The sequence below is a fragment of the Urocampus carinirostris genome, chromosome 1, assembly GCF_059441175.1.
Source record: "Urocampus carinirostris isolate Australia breed hairy pipefish chromosome 1, RoL_Ucar_1.0, whole genome shotgun sequence".
NCBI lineage: Eukaryota > Metazoa > Chordata > Actinopteri > Syngnathiformes > Syngnathidae > Urocampus > Urocampus carinirostris.
The window spans coordinates 74,020,250-74,048,044 of NC_142349.1; the positions used below are offsets into that span (position 1 = coordinate 74,020,250).

A 27,795-nucleotide genomic window follows, 5' to 3' on the forward strand; every position below is an offset into this window, starting at 1 on the left:
ATTTTTTTTCCTCTCACTCACTCTCTCTCTTTCTCTCACTCTCTTTCTTTCTCCGTACCTATCCCTTTTTTGTGTCAGTCTCTGTCTTTCTGTCTTTATCTCTTTTTTGTCTTTATCTCTCTCTCTCTCTCTCTCTCTCTCTCTCTTCTCTCTTTTCTCTCTCTCTCTCTATCTAGCTCTCTTTCTCACTCTGTCTTTCTCTGTCTCGTTTTTTCTTTCTCTGTACCTCTCTTTTTGTGCCCGTCTTTATCTCTTTTTTGTCTTTATCTCATGTTCTTTTTGTCTCCATCTATACATCTCCCCCACTCTCTCTGTCTCTCTCTCCCTTTCTCTCTCTCTCCATCTCTCTTTCTCACTCTGGATCTTTCTCTGTCTTTTTTTTCTTTCTCTATACCTCTGTTTTTTTGTCTGTCTCTGTCTTTCTGTCTTTATCTCTCGCTCTTTTTTTCTCCATGTATATCTCCATCTCTCGTTCTCTGTCTCTCTCTCTCCCTTTCGCTCTCTTTCTCTATCTCTCTTTCTCACTATGGGTCTTTCTCTGTCTCATTTTTTATTTCTCTGTACCTCTCTTTTTGTGTCCATCTTTGTCTTTCTGTCTTTATCTCTTTTTTTGTCTTTATCTCTCGCCCTTTTCCTCTCCATCTATATCCCTCCCTGTCACCCTGTCTCTCATTCTCTCTCCCTTTCTCTCTCTCTCCCTCTCTCTCACTCTGTGTCTTTCTGTCTCATATTTTATTTCTCTGTACCTCTCTTTTTGTGTCTGTCTTTGTCTTTCTGTCTTTATCTCTTTTTTTGTCTTTATCTCTCACCCTTTTTCTTTCCATGTATACCTCTCCCTGTCACCCTGTCTCTCATTCTCTCTCCTTTTCTCTCTCTCTCTCTCTCTCTCTCTCTCTCTCTCTCTCTCTCTCTCTCTCTCTCTCTCGCACTCTGGGTCTTTGTCTGTCTCATTTTTTATTTCTCTGTACCTCTCTTTTTGTGTCCGCCTTTATCTTTCTGTCTTTATCTTTCTTGTCTTTATCTCTCGCCCTTTTTCTCTCCATCTATATCTCTCCCTGTCACCCTGTCTCTCATTCTCTCTCTCTCTCTCTCCCATTCTCTCTCTCTCTCTCTCTCTCTCTTGCACTCTGGGTCTTTGTCTCATTTTTTATTTCTCTGTACCTCTCTTTTTGTGTCTGCCTTAATCTTTCTGTCTTTATCTTTCTTGTCTTTATCTCTCGCCCTTTTTCTCTCCATCTATATCTCTCCCTGTCACCCTCTCTCTCTCTCTCTCTCTCTCTCTCTCTCTCTCTCTCTCTCTCTCTCTCTCTCTCTCTCTCTCTCTCTCTCTCTCTCTCTCTCGCACTCTGGATCTTTCTCTGTCTCATTTTTTATTTCTCTGTTTTTTTTTTTTCCTCAGTACCTGTACCTCTCTTTTTGTGTCCGTCTTTGTCTTTCTGTCTTTCTGTCTTTATCTTTTTTTGTCTTTATCTCTCGCCCTTTTTCTCTCCATCTCTATATATCTCTCACTCTTTCTCCCTGTCTCTCATTCACTCTCCCTTTCTCTCTCTCTCTATCTCTCTTTCTCACTCAGGGTCTTTCTCTTGTCTCTTTTTTTGTGTCCGTCTCTGTTTCTAGCACGTTCCGTGTCTCCACACCGACATCTAGTGGCCAAGTATCGCATTGCAAGTGTGTTGTCAAGTCAAGGGGACTATGGATGCGTGACGTCACATCGTTGAACTCATTAGCAAATAGCGTCTCTGTCTTTCTGTCTTTATCTCTTTCTTTTCTTTTTTTTCTCTCATAAAGTGTCGAAATTAGCCATTAATGAAAAGGTTATGAAAAATAAGCTAGTATGTGATTACCCTGAAAGATTGTTTATCGACCATATTATCAAAAATATACGTGTCTTGTTCTTCATCACAAAAACATAAAAAAAAGATGGAAATAGGTTGATTCGAGAGTGGTATTTACTCTTCTTCTTCTTGAATTTTTACCCTCCAAAAATATTCTTACATCAGAGAAATGTTCGATAAAAATGCAGGAGTTTTTTAAGAAAACCTTTATCGGAGTAACAGGGGGGACAAGTCCACACGAGGGCACGACAAAATTGAGAAATTTTAAACATGAAAAAGGCCTTTCTTTGAGTAAAGTGTGTTTTTATTATTTTTATTGAATATTTCTTAACCCACAATGCACTGTGTAGGAATTATAGAGCGCAATCTAATGAGGGAAAACGTTACTGTGCATTATTTTCACTATTTTAGTCTTCATGATCAAGCCAAGTCGTAGCACGGAGTCAAGTTTGAACCACTGGTGTTCCTCATGGCTCCTTACCGGAGATCCTCTTTTTCAGTTAAACAGGAGATCCTTTTGCGTGGCTTTACTGAGAGAAAAGGTAGGCGCCTTGCATGGTTGTCTCCCTATTGGTGTGTGAGTGTGTGTGTGAATGGGTGTGAAGCACATTGTAAAGCGCTTTGGGAAGTCTTCATTGACTTGAAAAGCGCTATAGAAATGTAGAACATTTAGCATTTAGCATATGAATATTGGAAGAAAAATGCTTCTTTTGCCCACTTTCAGTCTCTGTCGTTTGTCGTCTTCCTTGGAGTCTTTTACTGCTGCGCTCCACGTGAGAGTGCAAGTAAAAAATATAGTGATTTCAAAATAAAACTAGGGGTACAAAATGTACCATAACTTACTCAAGTAAATGTAATGGAGTAAATGTAAATCGTTACTATCTACCTTTGGGTTTAGCGAATCCGATTTTGAGTTGGTGACATCAAGGCCTTCTCGCAGGCGTAAGGAAACGTCAGCAAGGGGGCGGGGCACCGAAACAATTGCGCCACCAGCTGTTAAACAAGGAAATCTGTGTTAGTTTAATAGCAAAAGGTTGGACTACTCCGAAGTGAGAAAGTCTTTTGCAAACGGGAAAAGGTTTTGTCTGCCACTTTCAGCCTACAGGTAAGATCTTAAGGATGAGGCCAAACCTGACCTGAATTCTGGGCCGTTCAGGCCTCAAATGTCAATCATTATGTTCAGGTTGGGCCAAGCTGCTCTCTCTCTGCCTCCCCTGTAATCATAGCTGGAGTGTAGGTAAAGTGCGGTCCTTTTAATACACTGATTTAAAAATTACAGCTGCCATTTTGAAATTTCACAACTCTGAATGGGGGAGTCAGGTGCACATCATGGCTCCTGGGGATCTGCACTGAACTTATCACCTAGCTATATTTGTTTGCAACCTGATCATGTTTTGTGAGTTACTTGGCTAGAAGGGAAAATCCCTGACCCTGATGGCAAAGATGGGCAAACTACAGCCCGGGAGCCTCCCAGGCTTTTTTTCAAATGAAAATCCTCAAAAAATGATGACAATATATATATAATAGTAAATAAAATACTACTAAAAACCTCTGAAATTACTAATTGCTAAATAATTTGGTGCATAACGTTTTTAAAATAGAGCTGTCCTCTTAGATGCGACCAGTAGATGGCGCTTGCCATCACCATAATGACAAGCCACCAGAGCAGACACATCAGTGGCCTTTTCACTCATTTTTATAAAAAATGTTTTCATTTATTGCGTGCTGTTGTCAGACTGCCAAGCAACATGGCAATGGCAACAATTTCAAGCATTTTAAAGCACTTCACCCCAAATGCAAGCATTTTCCTGACCTTGAAAACTCAACATTAATATTTAAGGATTTCAAGCACCCGTACGAACCCTGTAGCTCACTTATTATAGTGGGCTACTACGGAAGTGGACACTCAATTTTCCTTGTGGTCATTTCGGATGATGACATTGGGTGATGCAAGAAAAGGGGCGTGGCCTATCAGGTCCTTCGCAGAAAAGTTTCATCATGCTGGCTCCGCCCCCCCCTTATCTCCGCCGTGCCTATAAAAGGATGTGGGTGGAGGGCCCCCTCTCCGATACGTTAAACCTTCTTCAACGTCCCAACAAAAATGAAGGTCCCCAGGTGGCCCCCCATGATGATGATAATGATGACGATGGGCAGATGTTGGGCGCTAGAGGACGACGGGGCACTCGAGGTAATGGGGGCTCTTTCTTTGGGGAGTCGTAGGTAGGAGGGGGAGCTAAGCATGTGACGTACCCCTAAAATGAAGCCACACCCCTTCAAAAAAGGTGACTTCTTCCCTCCCCCACCCAGGATCCGTCGGCCTCGGCAGGGGCCCGACCAGAAGCCCCATCTCGAAGCACCTGGCTCATGCTGCTCAACAACTCCGACCCCCCCAGAAGCTCCCCGCGGGGTTCAAAGGTCCATTTCCATGCCGCCCCTACATCCTCTTCATCATCCTCATCTTCACACTGATGGTGTCCCCCAGGGCTCCTGCGGCAGCCCACAATCACTTCTCAGCGGTAGATTGGAAGATGGCCAAGCGAAAGAAATTCCCCGGTTGATCGGCGTGGAGGATTTAGGGACACGCCCCCTGGGGGCCACCGCCTCCTTTCTGGGAAGTCTCCCCCGCAAGGTGCGAGTGGCGCGTCGCAGCTTGGTGGAACTCCGCCCCTTCCGCCAGGTAACATGGGCAGGTAACATTGCTGGGACACTGAGGGTGGGGGTGACGCCATTGTATTTTCCCTTAGGCCCCGCCCCTCGGCCGGCTCTTCAACGCCAGCCACGGGCGCTACGTCGCCGCCGTGGGCGGATTTTACCTGCTGAGTGCCCGCCTCAGAATAAGTCAGCCATTTGCAGTTCAGATCGCATGAGCACGCCGGTCGAACGCTGATTTGGTTTGTGCGCAGGATCGAGCGCACGCGCGGACCTGCCGCCACCGCATCAACGCGTCCGGGCAGCCATTTGTGTGGATTCGCTCTGCCGAGGAAAGCTGTGAGTGGGAGGGGCTTAAGTAGATGTGGGAGGGGCCTGACCGTGACCTATTGTCCTTCGCAGCGCTATCGAGTCAGTGTCGGACTTGGCGAGCGCGGGCGGAGTCTTCAGCATGACTTTAACGGGAACGCTGGTCCTACAGGTGAGCACGCCGAAGGCCCACCTGTTAAGTCACTCCGCCATCTTGTTTGTGGTCTTTCTGGGTTCAGGGTGGCGAGTACGCGTCCGTGTTTGTCGACAACGCCAGCGGCGAAGACATTAGCGTCTTGGCCGACTCCTTCTTCTCTTCCGTCCTGCTGGCCAGGTCAGGTCACTGAAAAGAAGGTGTGGCCAATGGCAAACTCCTCCCCTTCCGTGTGATCGTACGCCGCCACCTACAAGCTCCACCTCTTTTCCTGTACCCGTATGCCACCATTCACAGGCTCCTCCCCTTTTCTGGTCAAGTTCCTCCTCTATCCTGTGCTCCCATGCCACTATTCACAAGCTCCTCCCATTTTCTGGTCAAGCTCCTCCTCTATCCTGTGCTCCTATGCCACCATGCATAAGCTCCTCCCCTTTTCTGGTCAAGCTCCTCCTCTATCCTGTGCTCCTATGCCACCATGCACAAGCTCCTCCCCTTTTCTGGTCAAGCTCCTCCTCTATCCGTTGCTCCTATGCCACCATTTACAAGCTCTTCCCATTTTCTGGTCAAGCTCCTCCTCTATCCTGTGCTCCTATGCCACCATTCACAAGCTCCTCCCCTTTTCTGGTCAAGCTCCTCCTCTATCCTGTGCTCCTATGCCACCATTCACAAGCTCCTCCCCTTTTCTGGTCAAGCTCCTCCTCTATCCTGTGCTCCTATGCCACCATTCACAAGCTCCTCCCCTTTTCTGGTCAAGCTCCTCCTCTACCCTGTGCTCCTATGCCACCATTCACAAGCTCCTCCCCTTTTCTGGTCAAGCTCCTCCTCTATCCTGTGCTCCTATGCCACCATGCATAAGCTCCTCCCCTTTTCTGGTCAAGCTCCTCCATCTATCCTGTGCTCCTATGCCACCATGCACAAGCTCCTCCCCTTTTCTGGTCAAGCTCCTCCTCTATCCTGTGCTCCTATGCCACCATTTACAAGCTCCTCCCATTTTCTGGTCAAGCTCCTCCTCTATCCTGTGCTCTTATGCCACCATTCACAAGCTCCTCCTCTATCGTGTGCTCCTATGCCACTATTCACAAACTCCTCCCCTTTTCTGGTCAAGCTCCTCCTCTATCCTGTGCTCCTATGCCACCATTCACAAGCTCCTCCCCTTTTCTGGTCAAGCTCCTCCTCTATCCTGTGCCTCTATCCCATTATTTACAAGCTCCTCCCATTTTCTGGTCAAGCTCCTCCTCTATCCTGTGCTCCTATGCCACCATCCACAAGCTCCACCCCTTCCCTGTGCTCATACGCTGCCATGTGCCGGCTCCTCCCCCTTACTGTGCCCGTCAACTCGTAAGTGCGAGAGTAAACTCGTGCAAGTTAGTTTCCTTCAAAAAAAGAAACGATTTGTGTGAAAGAACAAAAGAAAATCCTTTGTACGAATAAAATCCTTTTTAATATACGTTTGCAGTTCTTGTTATGACACATACAATTCCTTCACATACGTTTATGGGCTCCAGCTACTCTTCACGACACATATGAGCCCTACCAGGAGGGAGCCGAGACAATTGTCTGGCATCTTGCTGCAATGGGTGCTCAAATGACCCAAAAACTTGGGGATATCCAAACATTTCTGGGGTTTGTTTTCCAACCTGTTGTCTTGTCCCAAATTGGATTGTTTTTCATTAAAAAAAATCTGCCTAAAAGCATGTCTGCATGGTTTGACGTTCCATGTTGTCATCTGTCCGTTTTGCATCATAACTCCTTTTTACGAGTCAATAAACTCTAACAAGGATCTGTTTCTTCTTAGAGCTCCACATCAAGGTTGCGGTAGGATTTGGATTATCTACTAAACTTTAAGCATCGATGTGTGCTTATAGCACATACCAATGGATTTTAGATACCCTAAATTGGAGAACGTCTAAGTTGTGTTTTTGTTTTTTTGTTGCTTATTTTCTGAACCCTCTTGTCATTCGTCTGAATTGTGTTGAGGTAATAATAGTCTGGAGTCTGTCAGGGTTGGGTAGGGTTACTTTCACTGGATTACTTTCAATGACTTTTGGATGACTCCAATACCAAATATGCTCATAAAAGACAAAAGAAAATGATGACTCACAACACGTGGTAAGCTTTCTCTCCTGGCTTTGATAAAATGAAATGATGTGCATTTCTCTAGCGCTTTTCAAGTCAATGACTTCCCAAAGCGCTTTACCTTGTGCTTCACATTTCCCAATAGCGGCCGTGATCTGTGCAGCCATGTAAGGCGCTAACCTGCTTATTGGGGGTATTGGGGGTTCAGTGTCTTACCCAAGGACACTTGGGCATGTAACACGGACATTCGAACTGGGATCCCTTAATCCTAAAACGATCGCTCTACCTCCTGTGCTACTGCCGCCCCAATTACGAAGCAGCACTTTGTGGAAAACAAAACAGAAAATGATTAATGGAATCCTCACCGAAACGAGTGTCTGTAGGACAGTTATTGAACACTCCGCTAGAGGGTGCGCTTTCACCATCTATTGATTTTGGGTTAGCAGATGTGTCCTCATCTCCTTCTGGATATCCCACAGATTCCTTTCCTGCGCCATTTTGGTTTTAGTGTTTCTTTGGATTAGTAAAGGTGAGGACTCCTTTCCGATTCTGTTGACCCGGAAACATTCAAACTTGTTATGTATACGTTACAAAGTTACTGTTAAGTATTTCCCTTAAACTATTCAAGGCAACCAACCTTGGCCTGAGGGGACCAGGTTGTCCTGCCCTTCTGGTGAGGTGCCAGATGCTGTCTAATCTTGCCTTTTTTAGGATTGCGTCTCCCTAATGAGTCAAAAAACCACTCGGAAAAACAGACCGTAAAAGGCACACAAAAACAACGAAATAAACAAGTAAGAGGCCAAAAGAGAAACAAAAATAAGACCAAAGAACAACCCCCACAAAAAAAGTAATAAAAAAAAACACAATATAACCTCAATAAAAAATCACTCACAAAACATGGCCAATAAAAGGCAAAACAACCCATAAAACAGACCCCCAAAAAAGACCGAAAAGGGACTAAAAACAACTAAAAACTGTCAAAATCGCGAAAAAAAAAAAATACACAAAATAACAACACCAAAAACACAACCTAAAACAAAAAGCCCCCGACAAATAAGGAAAAATAACTAAAAAAAAAAAACAAATAAAAGCACAAAATTAAACCATCTCATCTCATCTCATCTCATTAGCCGTACCGCTTATCCTCAGTAGGGTCGCAGGGGGGCTGGAGCCCATCCCAGCATTCATCGGGCAGTGGGCAGGGGACACCCTGAACTGGTTGCCAGCCAATGGCAGGGCACACAGGGACAGACAACTCATTCGCTCATTCACACCTAGGGACAATTTGGACCGGCCAATTCACCTGAAATGCATGTCTTTGGAATGTGGGAGGAAACCGGAGTGCCCGGAGGAAACCCACGCAAGCACGGGGAGAACATACAAACTCCGCACAGAAAGTCTGGAGCTGGATTTGAACCCACGACAGGTTCCCATGACATGAACTGTGCCGCACAACCAATGAAATCAAAACCAAAAACACTGAAAAAGACCAATAAAAGGCCCAAAACAACCAAAAATGACCCTACCAAAAACGGACTGAAAATGACAGAAAAACATATAACTAAATCACAACAAGAAAACAAAAATGTATATATTTGTACACAAAAGAACCAAAACACACACAAAAAAAGAAAACAAAAACAGGCTCAGAAAATGAAAAAAAATTGTACAAAATGACAACCAAAATTATGACCCCAAAACAACCACACCAAAACTGAAAGAGGACAAAAACAACAATAAATTAAAAACTGACCCACAAAGCATGGACAAAAGGTGACAGATAAACGACAAAAAACAGAAAAAAATCCTACAAAATTACAAGGACAAATCAAATGAAAGAAACATAAAAAAATACCACCAAAAAACAACCCCTCCCCCCAAAAAACCCCATACAAAATCACAAAAACAAAAAACGACCACTGAAAAGCAGCCCCAAAAAACAAAGACAAATAAATGACTAAAAAAAAGGATAGAACAAAACTACAAAAAATGAGAGAAGACAAATGTAAGAAATTGCAACGACAAAAAACCCAAAACACGACCTCTAAACAGAAGCCCAGAAAACAAACACGCAAAAAAAGAAAACATCTAATGGAAAGACAGATGGCAGTGGGAACGAGTCACAGGGGGAGTTTGCAGGGTGCGTTCCTTTTTTGCCTTCGCCTCTTTTTAGGTATGCGATTGTGACTCTTCCTTTACTGTTTTTCACCGTGTGTCTTGCAATCATTATGCTATTGTCCAGATAGCTTTTCAGGCTTTTCAGTTTTGTTTGGTCCAGATTAGCCCCCGTCAGCGAGATGGCCAGCCTGCCATTGTTTTATCCCTCGGCTGGGTTCCGGTTTGTTGCCGTGGTTTTGGCTCGCTGTTATCTTGGCTGCTTACTGCATGTTTTCAGTTAGCCAGCCTCCCGTGTTTTCTGTGTTTCTGTGTTTTATTTTTGCAAGTTAGCCCCAATTTAACTGCTCACCATTTGTTGAACCATTGCTGCACACAACTGTGACACAACACCTGGCCATTCTCCACAAAAACTAACAGAACTTGGCTTGACATGACTGCTCAGGAAGTCAAAGACGAAACAGGCCTTCTTCAAATTGCATTATCTTAGGAAATTATTGGAATATATATCAATTTTATGCAAAAAACATGTCCCTATACTGACATTTTTATGTTTTGGAATTTGGGAATCCCTTTAAGCCAAGATTTTCGCCGATACTCTCACCAGCTAGGCGGCCACTTTGCGAGCTCGGTATCCGAAGCGGACGTCCTCTGCGGGTTTGGGGACACCGAGGCCGACCCGGGAGGGGTCGGGCGAGGCGGGGGGTTGCCCCGCCTCCAGCCGGAGGTCGAAGTGCGCGAGCAGTAAGCAAACGAACTGTTTGATCTCGCCCAGCGCCAGGAAGCGGCCCGGGCAGACGGAGGCGCCCGATCCGAAGGGCATCAGGAAGTGGCTCAGCTTCCTGCCCCGCTTGCTGAATTGCGTCTGCCGGGCGAAGCGGTCCCAAACGAAGCTCTGCGAATCAATACTCAGTTAGCAACATTTTAAAGGGACAGTATGTCATATCGGACCGTTCGGTGTCGCTGTACGGTGTAGTGCAACACGTGCTACAAACCACGAGGAAAAATACAAACTACGGAGACTCAAAGGGACCAAGCCGCAATATTTTTCATCAACTTTTTTGCCGAGCCTTTCATGAGATTTTGTTCTTTCTGGATACCCGTAGCAGCAAGATGGTGGACAGGGGTAAGCCTCGTGTCATGTCAAATAAATGCAAACTTTTCAAACCAAAAACAAAAAATAAAGAGAAAAACAAAAAAATGGGAAAAAAAGGGAATACAAATGGAAAACGGAAAAAAGGCAAGACAAGGGAAAAAAAGTAAAAACAACATGATAAAAAGAAAGAAAGGTAACGAAAATAAAAAGAAAATGGAAAAAAAAAAATAAGAAAAAAGAAGGGGGAAATAGAAAACAAAATTGGGTTGAAAACGGGGGGGGGGGGATAGAGGAGGAAAAAGCAAAAAGAAATAAAAAAAACATAAAAAGTAAATAAAAAATCAGGGAAAAAGAAGGAAAAGGATAGAAAAAGTAAAAAAAAAAAGAACAAAAGAAGAAAATAAAAAAATCATTATTTGCCAAAATGCTGGGAATAAAAATGTTGCTTTTGGTCAATTTGAGTCTCTGTAGTTTATATTCCTCCTTGTGCTTTTTAGCAATTTCGCAGCATTTATTGTTGGCTTGAAAAATCTTCAATTTTACACTGTATTCTTTTAATTTTGTTTGTGAAAATGTTCGATTAAAAGAACAAAAAAAAAAAACGATGGCTACCTGCGGCTGTTGGTAGATATCAGGGTCCATGTGGACGCTTCGCGGGTAGAGGGCCACCATGTCGCCTTTCCTGACCAGCAGGTGGCGCTGCCCGTCCACGGGAAGCTTGAAGTCCTCTCTCACGACCCGGATGTTGAGAGACCAAGACGACAAGCGAAGGCTCTCCAGGACCGCGCTGTCTGAAATCGGGAATTGTGTCGTTGGCGAACGGAACGGCTCAACGCGACGGCTCTTTGACAAATCTTGCAAATCGGCTCAAGTGAATCGTAGAAGCCTGCTCTCCACCAATCAAGTGCCGGTTCTGTGAGCTAGACCAATTCGAGTGAAAGACGGAAGCAGGCTCCCCACCAATCAGTATCCTTCAAGATAGCAATTCCTAATTGGTGAACGAACAGCTCTACGAGCCGGCTCTTTAAAGTGACCAACGGGAGCCGGCTCCCCACCAATCAGGAGCCAGCAACCTTTGAGATAGTAAAGTGTCTTTTGCAAGTGAGCTAGCTCTTTCAAGTGAAAGACTGAAGCAGGCTCCCCACCAGTCAGAACCCTTAAATAGCAATTTCATATTGGTAAACGAACAGCTCTACGAGCCGGCTCTTTAAAGTGACCAACGGGAGCCGGCTCCACACCAATCAGGAGCCAGCAACCTTTGAGATAGTAAAGTGTCTTTTGCAAGTGAGCTAGCTCTTTCAAGTGAAAGACTGAAGCAGGCTCCCCACCAATCAGAACCCTTAAGGATAGCAATTTCTTATTGGTAAATGAAAGACGGAAGCAGGCTCCCTGCCAATCAGGAGCTGCCTTACTTCAAAATACTTATGCTAAGGAGCGATGTGTCAACAGTTCTATGAGCCGCTCTTTCGTGTGAACTACAGGAGCCAGTTCTACACCAATCAGGTGTTGGCTCCCTTTGAGATAGTGAAGTGTCATTTGTGAGTGTAACGGCTCTATGAGCTATCTGTTTCAAGCGAACGGCAGGAACAGGCTCGCCACCCATCAGGTGCTGACTCCCTTTGAGATATTTGCAAGTGTAAAAGCTCTACTAGTAAAATCTTTTAAGTGAATGAAGGGAGCAGGCTCACCACCCATCAGGTGCCGACTCCCTTTGAGATATTTGTGAGTTTAAAAGCTCTACGAGTAAGCTCTTTTAAGTGAATGAGGGGAGCAGGCTCGCCACCAATCAGGTGCCGGCTCCCTTTGAGACTTTTGTGAGTGTAAAAGCTCAACGAGTTAGCTCTTTGAAGCGAATGACGGGAGCAGGCTCTCTGCCAATCAGGAGCTGTATTCCCTCAAAATGCTTTTTTCTCAGCAGTGAGGGGTCGTTCACAAAAGTAACGGTTCTATGAGCCGGCTCTTTTAAGTGAACTACGGGAACTGGCTACCCACCAATCACGGAGGGTGATACACTTCTTTATTTTTATTAGTTTATTATTATTTTTGAATATAATATTTCCTATTTTTCATTGTAGCAACCGTAACTAATTTTTCTAAGATTACAATAAGCTCCATTTTATTCTGTTAGGGTGTAGTGCGCCTCCGTCCACCAGGGGGCGCCTCACCAGATTGGGACAGGTGTGTCCAATCACCCCACACCTGTCCCTAATTAGCCTGACCCTTTGTAGAGACATTTTGTGTTGGATGATTTTCATTTTTCCCCTTTTATGCTCCACATTTGTTTGTTATTAAACTGTTTTTCAGCATTTTGCCTTTTCCTGCTTCCTGTATTTGAGTCAACCCAAAACCACAACATAAAAATGAAAATCACCTGATATGGTTAGGCGCCCCCTGGTGGATGGAAGTGCCAGACCCTAACATATCTTCCCCCTTAAGCCCTCAAAAATAAAAGATCAATAAAATAAAAAAATTGAGTCTTCAGCCACTGGAACAACTGAAGGTTCTTGCTGGAACAGGGAGCTAAAGGGGCTGGGAACTCTCCTTGCAGCTGGGGCAGGGGGTCGAAGGGGCAGGGTACTCTTTTCACAGCCGGGGGAGGAAGCTGAAGAGACCAGGGACGTTCCTCGCAGCCGGGTCTCTTCCCGCTCAGTCTTTTCACGGTCGAGTAATATATCTTGAGGTTTTGGTCGGACCCAAACGCAGGAAACAAGAAAAAGCAAGGTGCTCAAAAACAGGTGCTATTTGATATGAAAATCATCCACAAAGTAACAAAAATTGGTCAAATAAAACAGAAGACAAAAACCAAACCCCATAAAACTAGTATGGACCTGAAAAAGGTAATAGTAATTTACACCGTGGAACCTGAAAGGGAAAGATACACTGGGGGCTGTCCAAAATGTCTTTATGAAGGGTCAAGCTAATTAGGGACAGGTGTGAGGTGATTGGACACACCTGTCCCAAATACAAAGCGATCAGGCGCCCTCTGGTGGACAAGATGCGTCAGACCTTAACACTGCTCTATGAGCTGGCTCTTAGATAGACGGGAATTCACAACACTACCAAGGACCTTAAGTGGACCCAGAGTAGTCCGGCAGGACCTACCCAGTAGAACCATCCGTTCCAACCGCTCCGGGGAGAGCGCCTCGTCGTTCTCGCCCACGCCGACATTTTGTATTTCCTGTCGGATGGCGTGGAGGGCCTCGGGGTTCCTCAACAGGTGGTACGTGGTCCAGAAGGCGGCCGGAGCCGTGTTGGCCACCGCTGCCCACAACATGGCAACGTGGTGAGCTGCAACAGGAACAAATAGTCACAAGGATGCCACCTGCTGGCTGAAAAAATAACTGAATTGCTCTCTAGTAAAAGTAACGAGTTAGCAGTCAAAGTAACTCCATTATTTTAAAAAGACGTTAACGTGTAGATGCTAATGAGTCATGCTAACAAGTGGATGCTTAAGAGTCATGCTAATGGCTACATGCTGACGAGTTGATGCTAACGACTACATGCTAACAATATATGTTAATGTGTAGATGTTTAAGAGTCATGCTAATGGCTACATGCTAAAGAGTTGATGCTAACGACTACATACTAACAATATATGTTAACGCATAGATGCTAATGAGTCATGCTAATGGCTGCCTGCTGACGAGTTGATGCTAACGACCACATGCTAACAATATATGTTAACGTGTAGATGCTAATGAGTCATGCTAACAATATATGTTAACGCATAGATGCTAATGAGTCATGCTAACAAGTGGATGCTTAAGAGTCATGCTAATGGATGCCTGCTGACGAGTTGATGCTAACGACCACATGCTAACAATATATGTTAACGTGTAGATGCTAATGAGTCATGCTAACAATATATGTAAGTGTGTAGATGCTAATGAGTAATGCCAAAAAGTGGATGCTTAACAGTCATGCTAATGGATACATGCTGACGAGTTGATGCTAACGACTACATTCTAACAATTTATGTTAACGTGTAGAAGCTAATGAGTCATGCTAACAAGAGGATGCTTAAGAGTCATGCTATTGGCTACATGCTGACGAGTTGATGCTAACAACTACATGCTAACAGTATATGTTATTGTGTAGATGCTTAAGAGTCATGCTAATGGCTACATGCTGAGGAGTTGATGCTAACGACCACATGCTAACAACATATGTTAACGTGTAGATGCTAATGAGTCATGCTAACAAGTGGATGCTTAAGAGTCATTCTAATGGCTACATGCTGACGGGTTGATGCTAACGACTACATGCTAACAATATATGTTAACGTCTAGATGCTAATGAGTCATGCTAACAATATATGTTAACGTGGAGTTGTTAATGAGTAATGCCAATGAGTCCTGCTAACAAGTCATGCTATTGGCTACATGCTGAGAAGTTGATGCTAACAACCACATGCTAACAATATATGTTAGCGTGTAGATGCTAATGAGTCATGCTAAAAATTACATGCTTAAGAGTCATGCTAATGGCTACATGCTGAGGAGTTGATGCTAACGACCACATGCTAACAATATATGTTAACGTGTAGATGTTAATGAGTCATGCTAACAAGTGGATGCTTAAGAGTCATGCTTATGGCTACATGCTGACGAGTTGATGCTAACAAGTACATGCTAACAATATATGTTAACGTCTAGATACTAATGAGTCATGCTAAAAGGTGGATGCTTACCAGTCATGCTAATGGCTACATGCTGAGGAGTTGATGCTAACGACCACATGCTAACAATATATGTTAACGTGTAGATGCTAATGAGTCATGCTAACAAGTGGATGCTTAAGAGTCATGCTAATGGCTAAATGCTGACGAGTTGATGCTAACGACTACATGCAAACAATATATGTTAATGTGTAAATGCTTAAGAGTCATGCTAATGGCTACCTGCTGACGAGTTGATGCTAAAGACCACATGCTAACAATATATGTTAACGTGTAAATGCTAATGAGTCATGCTAACAAGTGGTGCTTAAGAGTCATGCTAGTGGCTACATGCTGACGAGTTGATGCTAACGACTACATGCTAACAATATATGTTAACGTCTAGATGCTAATGAGTCATGCTAAAAGGTGGATGCTTACCAGTCATGCTAATGGATACATGCTGACGAGTTGATGCTAACGACTACATGCTAACAATATATGTGAACGTGTAGATGCCAATGAGTCATGCTAACAAGTGGATGCTTAAGAGTCATGCTAATGGCTACCTGCTGACGAGTTGATGCTAACAACCACAAGCTAACAATACATGTTAATGTGTAGATGCTTAAGAGTCATGCTAACAAATGGATGCTTAAGAGTCATGCTAATGGCTACCTACTGACGAGTTGATGCTAACAACTACACGCTAACAAAATATGTTAACGTGTAGATGCTAATGAGTCATGCTAAAAGGTGGATGCTTACCAGTCATGCTAATGGCAACATTCTGACAAGTTGATGCTAACGACTACATGCTATCAATATATGTTGACGTGTTGATGCTAATTAGTCATGCTAACAAGTGAATGCTTACCAGTAATGCTAATTGCTACATGCTGACGAGTCGATGCTAACGACCACATGCTAACAATATATAGGCATGGAGCCCTGGAGCTTGACAGGTATGGGATTACAGCAAGGATCGTCAAATGATGCAGTAATGCTTTTAGGCAGATTTTTTTTTTTTTATCTGTGGGCATAATGCCGTGTTTTGGAGTCAATATTTTACATGGTTCGATTCACTGGAAGTTCATGGACATAACAAGTCCGTCAGCTGACTATCAGAGCATGATATTGGCAAGCAATGCCGGCTTTAAAGTTTTGGGGTATCTCGTTTCAGATTGATGGAGATGTATCTGTGATGGGTATATTTTCAAATGTCTTGAATCCTGAAGGATTATAAACATTTGACTATAGGGGTTTTGTATGATCAAATACAAATTACATTTATCGAGTGCAATAAAGATTTTCACTAAGTGAGGTTCAGGTCTCGCCGTTCCGAATGCAAATGTTTTGTTTAGTTCTGTTGATAACAAGACTCTGACGGAGGAGGACACAGACGCATAAGGACAGACATCGAGGCGAGGTGGTGGAGCCGTGGAGCCCACGTGGGGGGTTTTCCTGACGCGCCGGCTTGCAGAAAAAGGTGTGGGCCGGGAGAACTTCGGAAGATCGAGAGGGAGAACCAGAAGAGGCCTGACGAAGACTCAAGCGACACCAATTCGGCTACTTCAGTTCACTCAGTTAATTTATTTAAGAAATTAAATCTGCCCCGTGTGGAAATGTCTCTCGTTCATTTTCCCAAAAAGAAAGGAACATGCATTGTTAGGCGAATGTAAGTTGTGTTTGGTTAATGGAGTCAGATAACGAATTCGAACAATTTTGTAAACGGTACATTTTAATATACAGTGGAACCTCGGTTTTAGAACGCCTCTCAGTTCGAACAAATCGGAGTCCGACCAAAAATTTGGAGAAATTCTTGCTTCGCTGTTCGGTCCAAAAATCGGAGTTCGAACGCCGGTAATGCGTGAGTGCGTACGCTAGGGTGCCATGCTGAGCGGCGTACGGGTGGAGATGGCTCTTTTCTTGACCAACTGTTTTCGCGTCCCGACGTGCTTCGTTTTGCTTTCGCTTTTAATATACTGTAGGTGTACCAAGTGTTTTAGCCCCTAATTATGCCTCCGAAGAAAGTCAGTGCAAGCAGCAAAGTTGCTACAGGTGAAAAAAGAAAAGTAGTGTGTACAACTATTGCATTTAAGAAAGAAATAAGAGCCAAATATGAAGGTGTGCGAGCGCCTTCTGCTGACCACCACAAAGGTAAGAAATCCTATTCATAATTCTTTTCTTTATCCTTTTTTTTATTTTTACACGTTCATCTAAGCGTAATCTTTTGTACGGAAGATTACGCTAACGCGAACGTACGATTAGCCTAGGTTAGCTTTATGTTTACGTTAAACATTCAAGGTAAACATTCAGGGTGTTGGAACGGAGCCCAACACTGAGGGTGTTGGACCGGAGCCCCCTTTCCAATGAACCGCTCACCACTTGTTGTGGAGACCCGGGTGCTAAATGACTTGTAAACGACCTGTTTTTTTATTTTTACACGTTCATGTTAGCGTCATCTTTCGTACGGAAGATTACGCTAACGCGAACGTACTATTAGCCTAGGTTAGCTTTATGTTTACCTTGAACATTCAAGGTAAACATTCAGGGTGTTGGAACGGATTAAAACGATTTACATTATTTTTTAATGGGAAAAATGATTTCGGTAATTGAACAAATCGGTTTTCGAACAGGGTTCTGGAACGGATTATGGTCGAGAACCCAGGTTCCACTGTATATTACAATCTAACAATCCCGAGAGTTGAAGCCTTCCAATAATTTTTTGAGTGATGTATTTCAGTGATCGATGACATCGTAAAGACACGTATTTGCTTTTAGACATTAAGGGGTTCATTAGGCCTGACCTGCTTTTCCGCCTTCGCCAATGTCGGGGTGCTGCTCCAGGAGGCGAGCCCGCTGCCGCACAAAGTGGGAGGCGCCCGTCCAGTCGGCCATCTTGCCCGGCGCCAAATGCCGGGCTAGCTGGCGTCGCACGGCGCCCACGCGGCGCAACATCCAAACGGGAACGCGCGCCATCAGCAGCGGGAAGGCTTCGTCAAAGGCGACGAAGCGCTCTCGGAGCTGCGCCGCGTCGGCGTGGCGACGCCCACTTCCCGGACGCCCGTATAAGGTCATGAGGCTGGCCTCCAGCATCACCTTCAGGCAAAAGTCGTAAAGGTCCGCCGAGCGCCAGGCGTCGTCCCGGCACAGGTAGTCCTGGCGCATCAGCGCCCCCAAGTGTTTGGACATGCTAAGCGTTAGCGGCGCTAACTGCGCCCCCTGCAGGAGGCGAAAGGCGCGCTGGATCTGTTGCCCCAAACCCGGGAAACGGCGCTCGTTCACGGGCGGGTACCCGAAAGCCGCCGGGGCCGCTTGCCCGCTAAACTCGTGGAAATCCAGCCGACGCCCTTCCCTGATGATGCCCGGGTACAAAAGGGGCTCCATCACAAATGTCATGTAGCGGCCTGGCAAACACATAAAGACCAAAAAGGCAGTGAGAAAATGGCAGCCGGCACCCGCCCACCTAAATCGGGGTTGTGCAAACTACGGCACTCCAAACAATAAAAACGCAAGGTTTTTGGGCCAACTTTCTCCCGATGGTCATTTTGTGTGTCTACAAAAAAATACTTCAACAGAAATACCACAAAAATATTGCAAAATTACTACAAAACCAAATATAAAATTTTGTACTACAAAAGAGGAACATCATATATTATTTTACTTTCATTCTGAAAAGAAATATACTTTAAAAAAGTACTACAAAATACTACTAGAGTACTACTATAATCAGGGTTGGGTAGGGTTACTTTAACTTGATTACTTTCGATTACTTTTGGATGACTCCAATACCAAATATGCTAATAAAAGACAAAAGAAACTAAATAGGAATAAAATGACTCCATTTTGTGCAGGCTTGGGGAGTAACGGAACACATGGAACGGCAAAAAGCTGTTTGGATTTATTTTCATTTTGTTTCTGTCGCATTTTATGTTCGTTTTGCCGGAGATCAAAGAGATCAAAGCCAGGAGAGAAAGCTTACCACGTGTTGTGAGTCATCATTTGATTCAAAGCTAGTTTCTTTTGTCTTTTATTATTGTATTTGATATTGGAGTAATCCAAAAGTAATTGAAAGTAATCAAGTTAAAGTAACCCTACCCAACCCTGACTATAATACAAAAATATTCCTACACAAACACCAAAATACTACAAAAGATGTATTGCTACAAAAATACGACAAAATATAAATGCAGTGATGCTCAAAAATACTTTAGAAATACTACGGATACACTAAAAAAACCTATGGAACTACAACAGAAATACTAACGTATTGATGAATAAAATCGTTGTCAACGCTTTTACTCATTGATTTTAATCGAATTGATCGATTCGTTGTTGCAGCCCGAAAATATTTACATGGTAAATACACGACAATATACACACAAAATATTCTACAGAATACACGACAAAATACACATTACATATATATATCCAGCCATCCATCCATTTTCTGCGTCGCTTATCGTCACTAGGGTCGCGGGGGTGCTGGAGCCCATCCACACTATCTACCAGCCAGTCACAGAGAAAGACAAGTCACTCACTCATTCACACCTAGGGACAATGACCTTGACATGCATGTTTTTGGAATGCGGGAGGAAACCTGAGTGCTCGAAGGAAACCCACGCGGAGAACATGCAAACTCCACACTGGGAGGCTGCAGTAGCTGGAATTGAACCCTGGACCTCTGCACTGACCGCTGTGCCGCACTTTTATATATAATATTCATCCATCCATTCATTATCTGCACCGCTTATCCTCAGTAGGGTCACGGGGTGCAGGAGCCCATCCCAGCTATTTTCGGGTAGTGGGCAGGGGACACCCTCAACTGCTTGCCAGCCAATCACAGGGCACACAGGGACAGACAATTCGCTCGCTCATTCACACCTAGGGACAATTTGGACCGGCCAATAAACCTGAAATGCATGTTTTTGGAATGTGGGAGGAACCCACGCAAGCACGAGGAGAACATGCAAACTCCACACAGGAAGGTTCGATCTCATGACCTCAGAACTGTGCCGCACACGCGCTAACCACTGCTCCGCCGTGCTGCCCATTTATATAAAACACAAAATACACTAAAAAGTACATGACAAAGTACACGACAAAATACACCCAAAAAATACACGACATACATGACAAACAATACTAAACACAGGACATGACACAATACACAAATATATGCCAAAATACACAGCAATACACACACAAAAACTCAACAAAAACACAACTAAATATACAGAAAAACACAGCAAAACACAGATGAATAGATAGATGTCTAGATGTCTAGATAGATAGATGTCTAGATACATGTCTAGATACATGTCTAGATAGATGTATAGATGTCTAGATAGATTGATGTCTAGATAGATAGATTGATGTCTAGATAGATAGATAGATGTCTAGATAGATAGATGTCTAGATAGATAGATAGATGTCTAGATAGATGGATAGATAGATAGATGTCTAGATAGATAGAAGGATAGATGTCTAGATAGATAAATAGATAGGTAGATGTCTAGATGGATGGATAGATGTCTAGATAGATAGATGTCTAGATAAATGGATAGATGTCTAGGTAGATAGATGTCTAGATAGATGTCTAGATAGATGTCTAGATAGATGTCTGGATAGATGTCTAGATAGATAGATGTCTAGATGTCTGGATAGGTGTCTAGATAGATAGATAGATAGATAGATGTCTAGATAGATAGATGTCTAGATGTCTAGATAGATGTCTAGATAGATAGATGTCTAGATAGATAGATAGATGTCTAGATGGATAGATAGAAGTCTAGATAGATTGATGTCTAGATAGATGGATAGATGTCTAGATAGATAGATGTCTAGATAGATAGATGTCTAGATAGATAGATGTCTAGATAGATAGATAGATGTCTAGATAGATGGATAGATAGATAGATGTCTAGATAGATAGAAGGATAGATGTCTAGATAGATAGATAGATGTCTAGATAGATGGATAGATAGATAGATGTCTAGATAGATAGAAGGATAGATGTCTAGATAGATAAATAGATAGGTAGATGTCTAGATGGATGGATAGATGTCTAGATAGATAGATGTCTAGATAGATGGATAGATGTCTAGGTAGATAGATGTCTAGATAGATGTCTAGATAGATGTCTAGATAGATGTCTAGATAGATAGAAGTCTAGATAGATAGATGTCTAGATGTCTGGATAGATGTCTAGATAGATGGATGTCTAGATAGATGTCTAGATAGATGTCTAGATAGATAGATGTCTAGATAGATAGATGTCTAGATAGATAGATTTCTAGATAGATAGTTGTCTAGATAGATAGATAGATAGATGTCTAGATGGATAGATTTCTAGATAGATAGTTGTCTAGATAGATAGATAGATGTCTAGATAGATGGATAGATGTCTAGATAGATTGATGTCTAGATAGATAGATGTCTAGATAGATGGATAGATGTCTAGATAGATAGATGTCTAGATAGATGGATAGATGTCTAGATAGATAGATAGACATCTATCCATCTAGACATTTATCTACTCAAAAATACGACCAAAAAAAGACGGGCTAACTAAATCTCAGCGATGTCATATATATATATATATATACATATGTACACAGTATGATGTGCTTGTTTATGTGTATGTCACCTATTCGTAGCTCTTTCTTTGCGCGTACAGGAATTTACCTGCCATGTAAACGGTGAAGACGTCCCCGTATTTCTTCCTTTGCTCCTCCAGGAATTTGTCGGCATCTTTCCGGAATTCCAAAGCTTTTCCCAGGAAGGGAATCCAACCCTCGATCAGCGGAGGTTCGCCCTCGCGTCTGGTGACGGAAAAAGGACACGCCGGTCAATGAATCCGGTGCCAAAGCGCATCACGTTACGCAACAAAAAAAAACTGTGGCCCGATTTTGCATTGGTGGGCAAACTGCGGCCTGCGGGCCACAGTGCGGCCCATCAACCTTTTTCATCCGGCCCACCCCAAAAAGAAAAAGCTCAACTAATAAATAAAACAAAAAATAGGTGCCAACGTTATCCCCCATTGTCCCGTTGTGTGTGTAAAATAAAAATTCTACAAAGAAAATACTACAAACACTCACGAAAACTACTACATAACTAGGTATCAAATTTGGTGCTTGAAAACGGGAACCTGATATCATATTTTACTTTGTTCTGAATATGAGAAAATACAATAGAAATACTACAAAAATACCACTACAGTAATAATACAAAAATACTATTATGGTAATATTGTACCAGAAATACTACAAAATACAACTACGGTAATATTATAAAAATATTTAATACTACAAACTACTTTTATGGAAATACTACAAACATACTGCAGAAGTACTACAATATTACCATGCAAATATTTCTACATAAATACGACAAGAATACAACCACAGAAGTACTGTAATACAAATATACCAGTACAGGAATACATCAAAACTACAACAATATTACTACAGAACCAAGTATCGAATTGAGTTCTTAAAAACAAGGACCTAATATATTATTTTGTTCCCGTTCTGAAAAGAAGAAAATATAAAGGTAATACTACAAAATACTACTACAGTTATTATATAATAAAGAAATACTACACTAATATTACACCAGAAATACTACAATATACAACTACAGTAATACTATGATATAAAAATACTACAACACAATTACGACAGAATTACTAAAAACAGTACTGCAATACAACAAAAAAACTATAACAGAAATAACATAAAAAATACTACTACAGTAATATTACACCAGAAATACTATCATATAAAAATACTACAACTTAAATATTATGACAGAATTACTAAAAACAGTACTATATTACTACAAAAATACTAAAAAAGAAATGTATTAAAAAAATACTACTACAATAATATTACACCAGAAATACTATAAAATACCACTACAGTAACACTGTAATATAAAAATACTACAACACAAATATTATGACAGAATTACTAAAAACAGTACTACAATACTACAAAATTACTAAAACAGAAATGTATCAAAAAATACTACTACAGTAATATTACACTAGAAATTCTACAAAACACAACAATCATTACGACAGAATTACTAAAAAATACAACTATCATAAATACTATAACATACATATTATGACGGAATTCCTAAAAACAGTCCTACAATACAACAGAAATACTATAACAGAAATAATAGATTGAAATATACTACTACAGTAATACTACTCTAGAAATTCTACAAAATACAACATAAATATTATGACAGAATTACTAAAAGCAGTACAGGAATACTTCAAAAATACTATAACGGAAATAATATAATAAAAATACTACTAGTTATATTACTACAAAATGCTACACAAATATGGCATAATTACTAAAAAATACAACTATAATAAATACTATAACATAAATATTTTGACAGAATTACTAAAAAGAACAACTACAGTACTACAAAAATACTATAAGAGAAGTAATATATTAAAAAAATACTACCACAGTAATATTACAATAGAAATTCTACAAAACACAACACAAATATTAAGACAGAAATACTAAAAAAATAACAACAGTACTACAAAAATACTCTGAGAGAAATAAGCAGTGTTAGCCACAACAGTAGCAATCCACCAAAATAGCAAAATAAATGCCAGAAGAGATTTAGAAATATATAAACCTTGAAAAAGGAAAAACAAATTAGCTTTTTGGTTACTTTGAGTCAATGAAAAACCGACTGAACAAACCCTACAGGGATACTACACAAATACTAAGAAGTACAAGTAATACAACACAACTAAATATCGAATTTAGTTTAATAATATGTAACATCCTACATGCCGACATTTCTTGTGTAAATATCACGTAAATTATAACTATAGCCTTATCCTCCTTGTTTTATAACCTTATCTTCTCTGTTCCTTTATCTTCTTGGCTTCTTACCTCACTGTGAAGGTGTGAAACTGGAGTGTCACGCCCAATTTCGTTGTCACAACATGTTAACCCATTTTGTAACAATGACAATAAAGGTATATTCTATTCTATTCTATTCTATAATCAGGGTTGGGTAGGGTTACTTTAACTGGATTACTTTCAATTACTTTTGGATTACTCCAATACCAAATATGCTCTTAAAAGACAAAAGAAACTAAATATGAATAAAATGACTTGGGGAGTAACGGAATCCATGGAACGGCAAAAATGATGTTGGCAAGCTGTTTGGATTTAGTTTCATTTTGTTTCTGTCGCAGTAGTTTTGCCGGATATCAAAGAGATCAAAGCCAGGAGAGAGAGCTTACCACGTGTTGTGAGTCTGAATTGTATTCATATTTAGTTTCTTTTAGATGAAAAGATGTCTACATAGATAGATGTCTAGATAGATAGATAGATGGATAGATGTCTAGATAGATAGATGTCTAGATAGATGAATAGATGTCTAGATAGATGTCTAGATAGATAGATGTCTAGATGGATGTCTAGATGGATGTCTAGATAGATAGATGTCTAGATAGATAAATAGATGTCTAGATAGATGGATAGATGTCTAGATAGATAGATTTCTATATGTCTAGATAGATAGATGTATAGATAGATGTCTAGATAGATAGATGTCTAGGTGGATGTATAGATAGATAGATGTCTAGATAGATAAATAGATGTCTAGATAGATGTATAGATGTCTAGATAGATAGATTTCTAGATGTCTAGATGGATAGATAGATGTATAGATAGAGATCTCTAGATGTCTAGATAGATAGATAGATAGATAGATGTCTAGTTAGATAGATGCCTAGATAAATAGATGTCTAGATAGATAGATGTGTAGATATAGATTTCTAGATGTCTAGATAGATAGATGTCTAGATATAGATTACTAGGTGTCTAGATAGATACATTTCTAGATGTCTAGGTAGATAGATTTCTAGATGTCTAGATAGATAGATGTCTAGATAGATGTGTAGATATAGATTTCTAGATGTCTAGATGTCTAGATAGATTTCTAGATGTCTAGGTAGATAGATTTCTAGATGTCTAGATAGATGTCTATCTACTCAAATATATGACAAAAAAAACGGGCTAACTAAATCTCAGCGATGTCATGTCTTTTATTAGCATATTTGGTATTGGGGTCATCCAAAAGTAATTGAAAGTAATCCAGTTAAAATAACCCTACCCAACCCTGATAATAATATATTTCTTTGTTACTCCTAAAAGAAAAACATTTAGGTATGTGTCCAAGATGGGCCCCCTGGCCACATTTTGGAGACCCGACGCGTCCCCCTGGCGACTCAAAATACCGTCGAGTGTCGCAACAAGTTGAGCAACTTGAGGAATTCGCGTTGCCCCCTCCCCCACCACAAAACACAAACTGGAAACATTTCGAGTGCAAAAATCACAAAAAAAACACTTTCTTGCGGTCTTTTCTCGAACGAGCGACTAGCAATTGCGTCACTCCCTTAAGTCAAACCAACGAAGTGAAACAAAAAGCCAATGAGTGACGTCATATTCGTGACGTCACGGAGCGCCAACGTACCTCTTGCGTCGGCGGCCGATGACGTAAGCAAAAGCGACGGCGACCAAAAGCAGCAGCGGCAAAAAGAACATCGCAGGCGGCGTCCACAGTCAAGCCACTGAAGCGCAGCAGGGGGTGGGGGGATAGGCGACGTCACTTCCGCTTACCTGACATGCAGACCCCCTCGACACCGGAAACTGAGACTTTCCTCAGAATGTTTCTTTAATGGTGGCGAGAAGCTAAGCTAGAGGGGGAAAAAGGCAACAGTGAGCTCTAATACAAACAAAAACCAACAAAAGTAATGTCAATATCAGCCCACCCGCTCGGGTCTTTATCAAACGATTTGGATTGCGCAATCCTCTATACCTTTCACAATAAAAGCTCGACTTCTAATTAGAAAGACGACGCCACTTTTCATCCCGAGGCGGGTAGAGTCGCCAATCATTTGACCTCGAGTAAATGGACTGTTACTTCAGATAGAGATAGATAGATGTCTAGATAGATGTATAGATGTCCAGATAAATAGATAGATGTCTAAATGGATAGATGTCTAGATAAATGTCTAGATAGATGGATAAATGCCTAGTTAGATAGATAGAGGTCTAGATAGATAGATATATGTCTAGATAAATAGATAGATGTCTAGATATAGATGTCTAGATAGATATATGTCTAAATAGATAGATGTCTAGATGAATAGATAGATGTCTAGATAAATAGATAGATGTCTAGATAGATAGATGTCTAGATAGGTGGATAGATGTCTAGATAGATATCTAGATTGGTGGATTTCTAGATAGATTCCTAGATAGATAGATTGATAGATATAGATGTCTAGATAGATAGATAGATGGATAGATAGAGGTCTAGATAGATACATAGATAGAGGTCTAGATAAATAGATGTCTAGATAGATAGATGTTTAGATAGATAGATAGAGGTCTAGATAGATACATAGATAGAGGTCTAGATAAATAGATGTCTAGATAGATAGATAGATGTTTAGATAGATAGATAGATGGATGTCTAGATAGATGGATAGATGTCTAGATAGATAGATGTGTAGCTAGATAGATGGATCTCTAGATAGATGTCTAGATAGATTCCTAGATAGATAGATAAATAGTTAGATGTCTAGATTGATAGATATCTAGAGATATAGATGTCTGGATAGATGTCTAGATAGATAGATATCTAGATAGATGGATCTCTAGATAGATAAATAGTTAGATGTCTAGATAGATATCTAGAGATATAGATGTCTAGATAGATATCTAGCGATATAGATGTCTACATAGATATCTAGATAGATGCCTAGATAGATATCTAGATAGATGGATCTCTAGATAGATAGTTAGATGTCTAGATATATATCTAAATATATAGATTCCTAGATAGATAACTAGATAGATGCCTAGATAGATGTCTAGATATATATGGATGTCTAGATAGAAAGACATCTATCTAGATGTCTAGATAGATGTCTAGATAGATCCTTTATTCATCCCCGTAGGGAAATTCACATTTCCAGCAGTAAGTAGAAGTAAAAAGAAGTCATCCAAATAGTAAAAAAGTACTTGAAAAAAAAAACCACTGAAAAAAGTACTGAGTAACAAAAGGAACATCTTATTGATTTATATTCAAACAACTATTCAATTAGATCAATAAAGTCCATCCAATCAACAGTAAATTGCATTTAATTTCAAAATAGATCAAAATAATCAATACAAATTCAAGTACTTTAGTAAACAATAAAATAATAATAGTAGTATACTATTACTAGTACTGTTCAAAGCAATACTTTTTTTAACCAATAGGAGGTGCTACACAACACACACTAGTCCCTCCTGATATTGTTCTTCGAATGCCTTACACCAATTTTCTTGGTATTGATGTGACGCTCAATTCAATAAACGGGTTTTCTTACCAAATTCAGGTTTCAGATGTGTTGAAGATCTGGAGGAGGATCCAGGAACTGGGCTTGGCTTTTGCGGACTGGAAAGTCAAAAGTCTCTTTTGGGCTGCACAGAAACGTTCATGATGACAATCGTAAATGAGAAGCTCCGCCAATAAAAGTGGAATATAGCAGAGGACATTGGTCCCTTAAGACTTTGACCCACTTCAGGACCCCCCCTTCCCATTTCTGTATTGTTAATGATTACCGGTAATATAAGGCGGTGCCGTTTGGGAAAAATCCTAATTGCAATTTCCCATTTTATAGTGCATTTTTTGTGCTAGACAGACTTAAGAGATCATTTCTTCCTCATGCCATGAGGCTCTTTAACTCCACCCGGGGCAGTAAAAGCCCACATGAAACCCCACCCCCACATTTGCATATTACCCTATTTTTATGACAGTGTGTATTTTCCGTAGCACTATCTAAATACTCTATATC

At 41.2% G+C, this 27,795-nt stretch overlaps 2 protein-coding genes across 10 annotated transcripts; one reads left to right on the plus strand and one right to left on the minus strand.

The window, feature by feature from the left end:
* Window positions 1-1,434: 1,434 nt before the first annotated feature.
* On the minus strand, window positions 1,435-27,475 carry cyp7b1 (cytochrome P450, family 7, subfamily B, polypeptide 1). Of its 5 annotated transcripts, XR_015852361.1 has the most exons (9): window positions 27,328-27,475; window positions 25,422-25,644; window positions 21,582-21,718; window positions 17,702-18,301; window positions 13,337-13,522; window positions 10,847-11,025; window positions 9,743-10,033; window positions 2,722-2,828; window positions 1,435-2,597 (listed from the first exon to the last, which is right to left on the minus strand). XR_015852361.1 is itself a non-coding variant. In XM_088350598.1 (8 exons), the coding sequence occupies exons 3-7, from the start codon at window positions 21,586-21,588 to the stop codon at window positions 9,746-9,748; spliced, it is 1,260 nt and encodes a 419-aa protein (XP_088206724.1). In that variant the 5' UTR covers window positions 21,589-21,718; window positions 25,568-25,644; window positions 27,328-27,475; the 3' UTR covers window positions 1,435-2,828; window positions 9,743-9,745. The 5 variants fall into 5 exon arrangements, 4 of the variants coding, with proteins under 4 accessions (XP_088206724.1, XP_088206722.1, XP_088206725.1 ...); XM_088350598.1 differs by having other exon boundaries at window positions 1,435-2,828; window positions 25,568-25,644; XM_088350596.1 differs by having other exon boundaries at window positions 1,435-2,828.
* Window positions 3,808-5,459, plus strand: LOC148376833 (erythroferrone). Of its 5 annotated transcripts, none has more exons than XM_088350605.1 (5): window positions 3,808-4,512; window positions 4,580-4,673; window positions 4,739-4,823; window positions 4,887-4,965; window positions 5,033-5,459. In XM_088350605.1, exons 1-5 carry the CDS (start codon window positions 4,093-4,095, stop codon window positions 5,138-5,140), a joined length of 786 nt encoding a protein of 261 aa, XP_088206731.1. In that variant the 5' UTR covers window positions 3,808-4,092; the 3' UTR covers window positions 5,141-5,459. The 5 variants fall into 5 exon arrangements, with proteins under 5 accessions (XP_088206731.1, XP_088206727.1, XP_088206728.1 ...); XM_088350601.1 differs by having other exon boundaries at window positions 3,808-4,023; window positions 4,143-4,250; window positions 4,318-4,673; window positions 4,887-5,459; XM_088350602.1 differs by having other exon boundaries at window positions 3,808-4,673.
* Window positions 27,476-27,795: the final 320 nt, after the last annotated feature.

Coding starts and splice junctions, on each gene's coding strand:
- LOC148376833 (XM_088350600.1), top strand. CDS start 4,093: ATGAAGCCACACCCCTTCAAAAAAGGTGACTTCTTCCCTCCCCCACCC. Junction 4,674..4,738: donor GAGTGCCCGCCTCAGAATAA/GTCAGCCATTTG, acceptor GTTTGTGCGCAG/GATCGAGCGCACGCGCGGAC. Junction 4,824..4,886: donor TCGCTCTGCCGAGGAAAGCT/GTGAGTGGGAGG, acceptor TGTCCTTCGCAG/CGCTATCGAGTCAGTGTCGG.
- cyp7b1 (XM_088350596.1), bottom strand. CDS start 25,492: ATGTTCTTTTTGCCGCTGCTGCTTTTGGTCGCCGTCGCTTTTGCTTAC. Junction 21,719..25,421: donor ATCGGCCGCCGACGCAAGAG/GTACGTTGGCGC, acceptor TTCCGTCACCAG/ACGCGAGGGCGAACCTCCGC. Junction 18,302..21,581: donor CTTCACCGTTTACATGGCAG/GTAAATTCCTGT, acceptor TGTGTTTGCCAG/GCCGCTACATGACATTTGTG.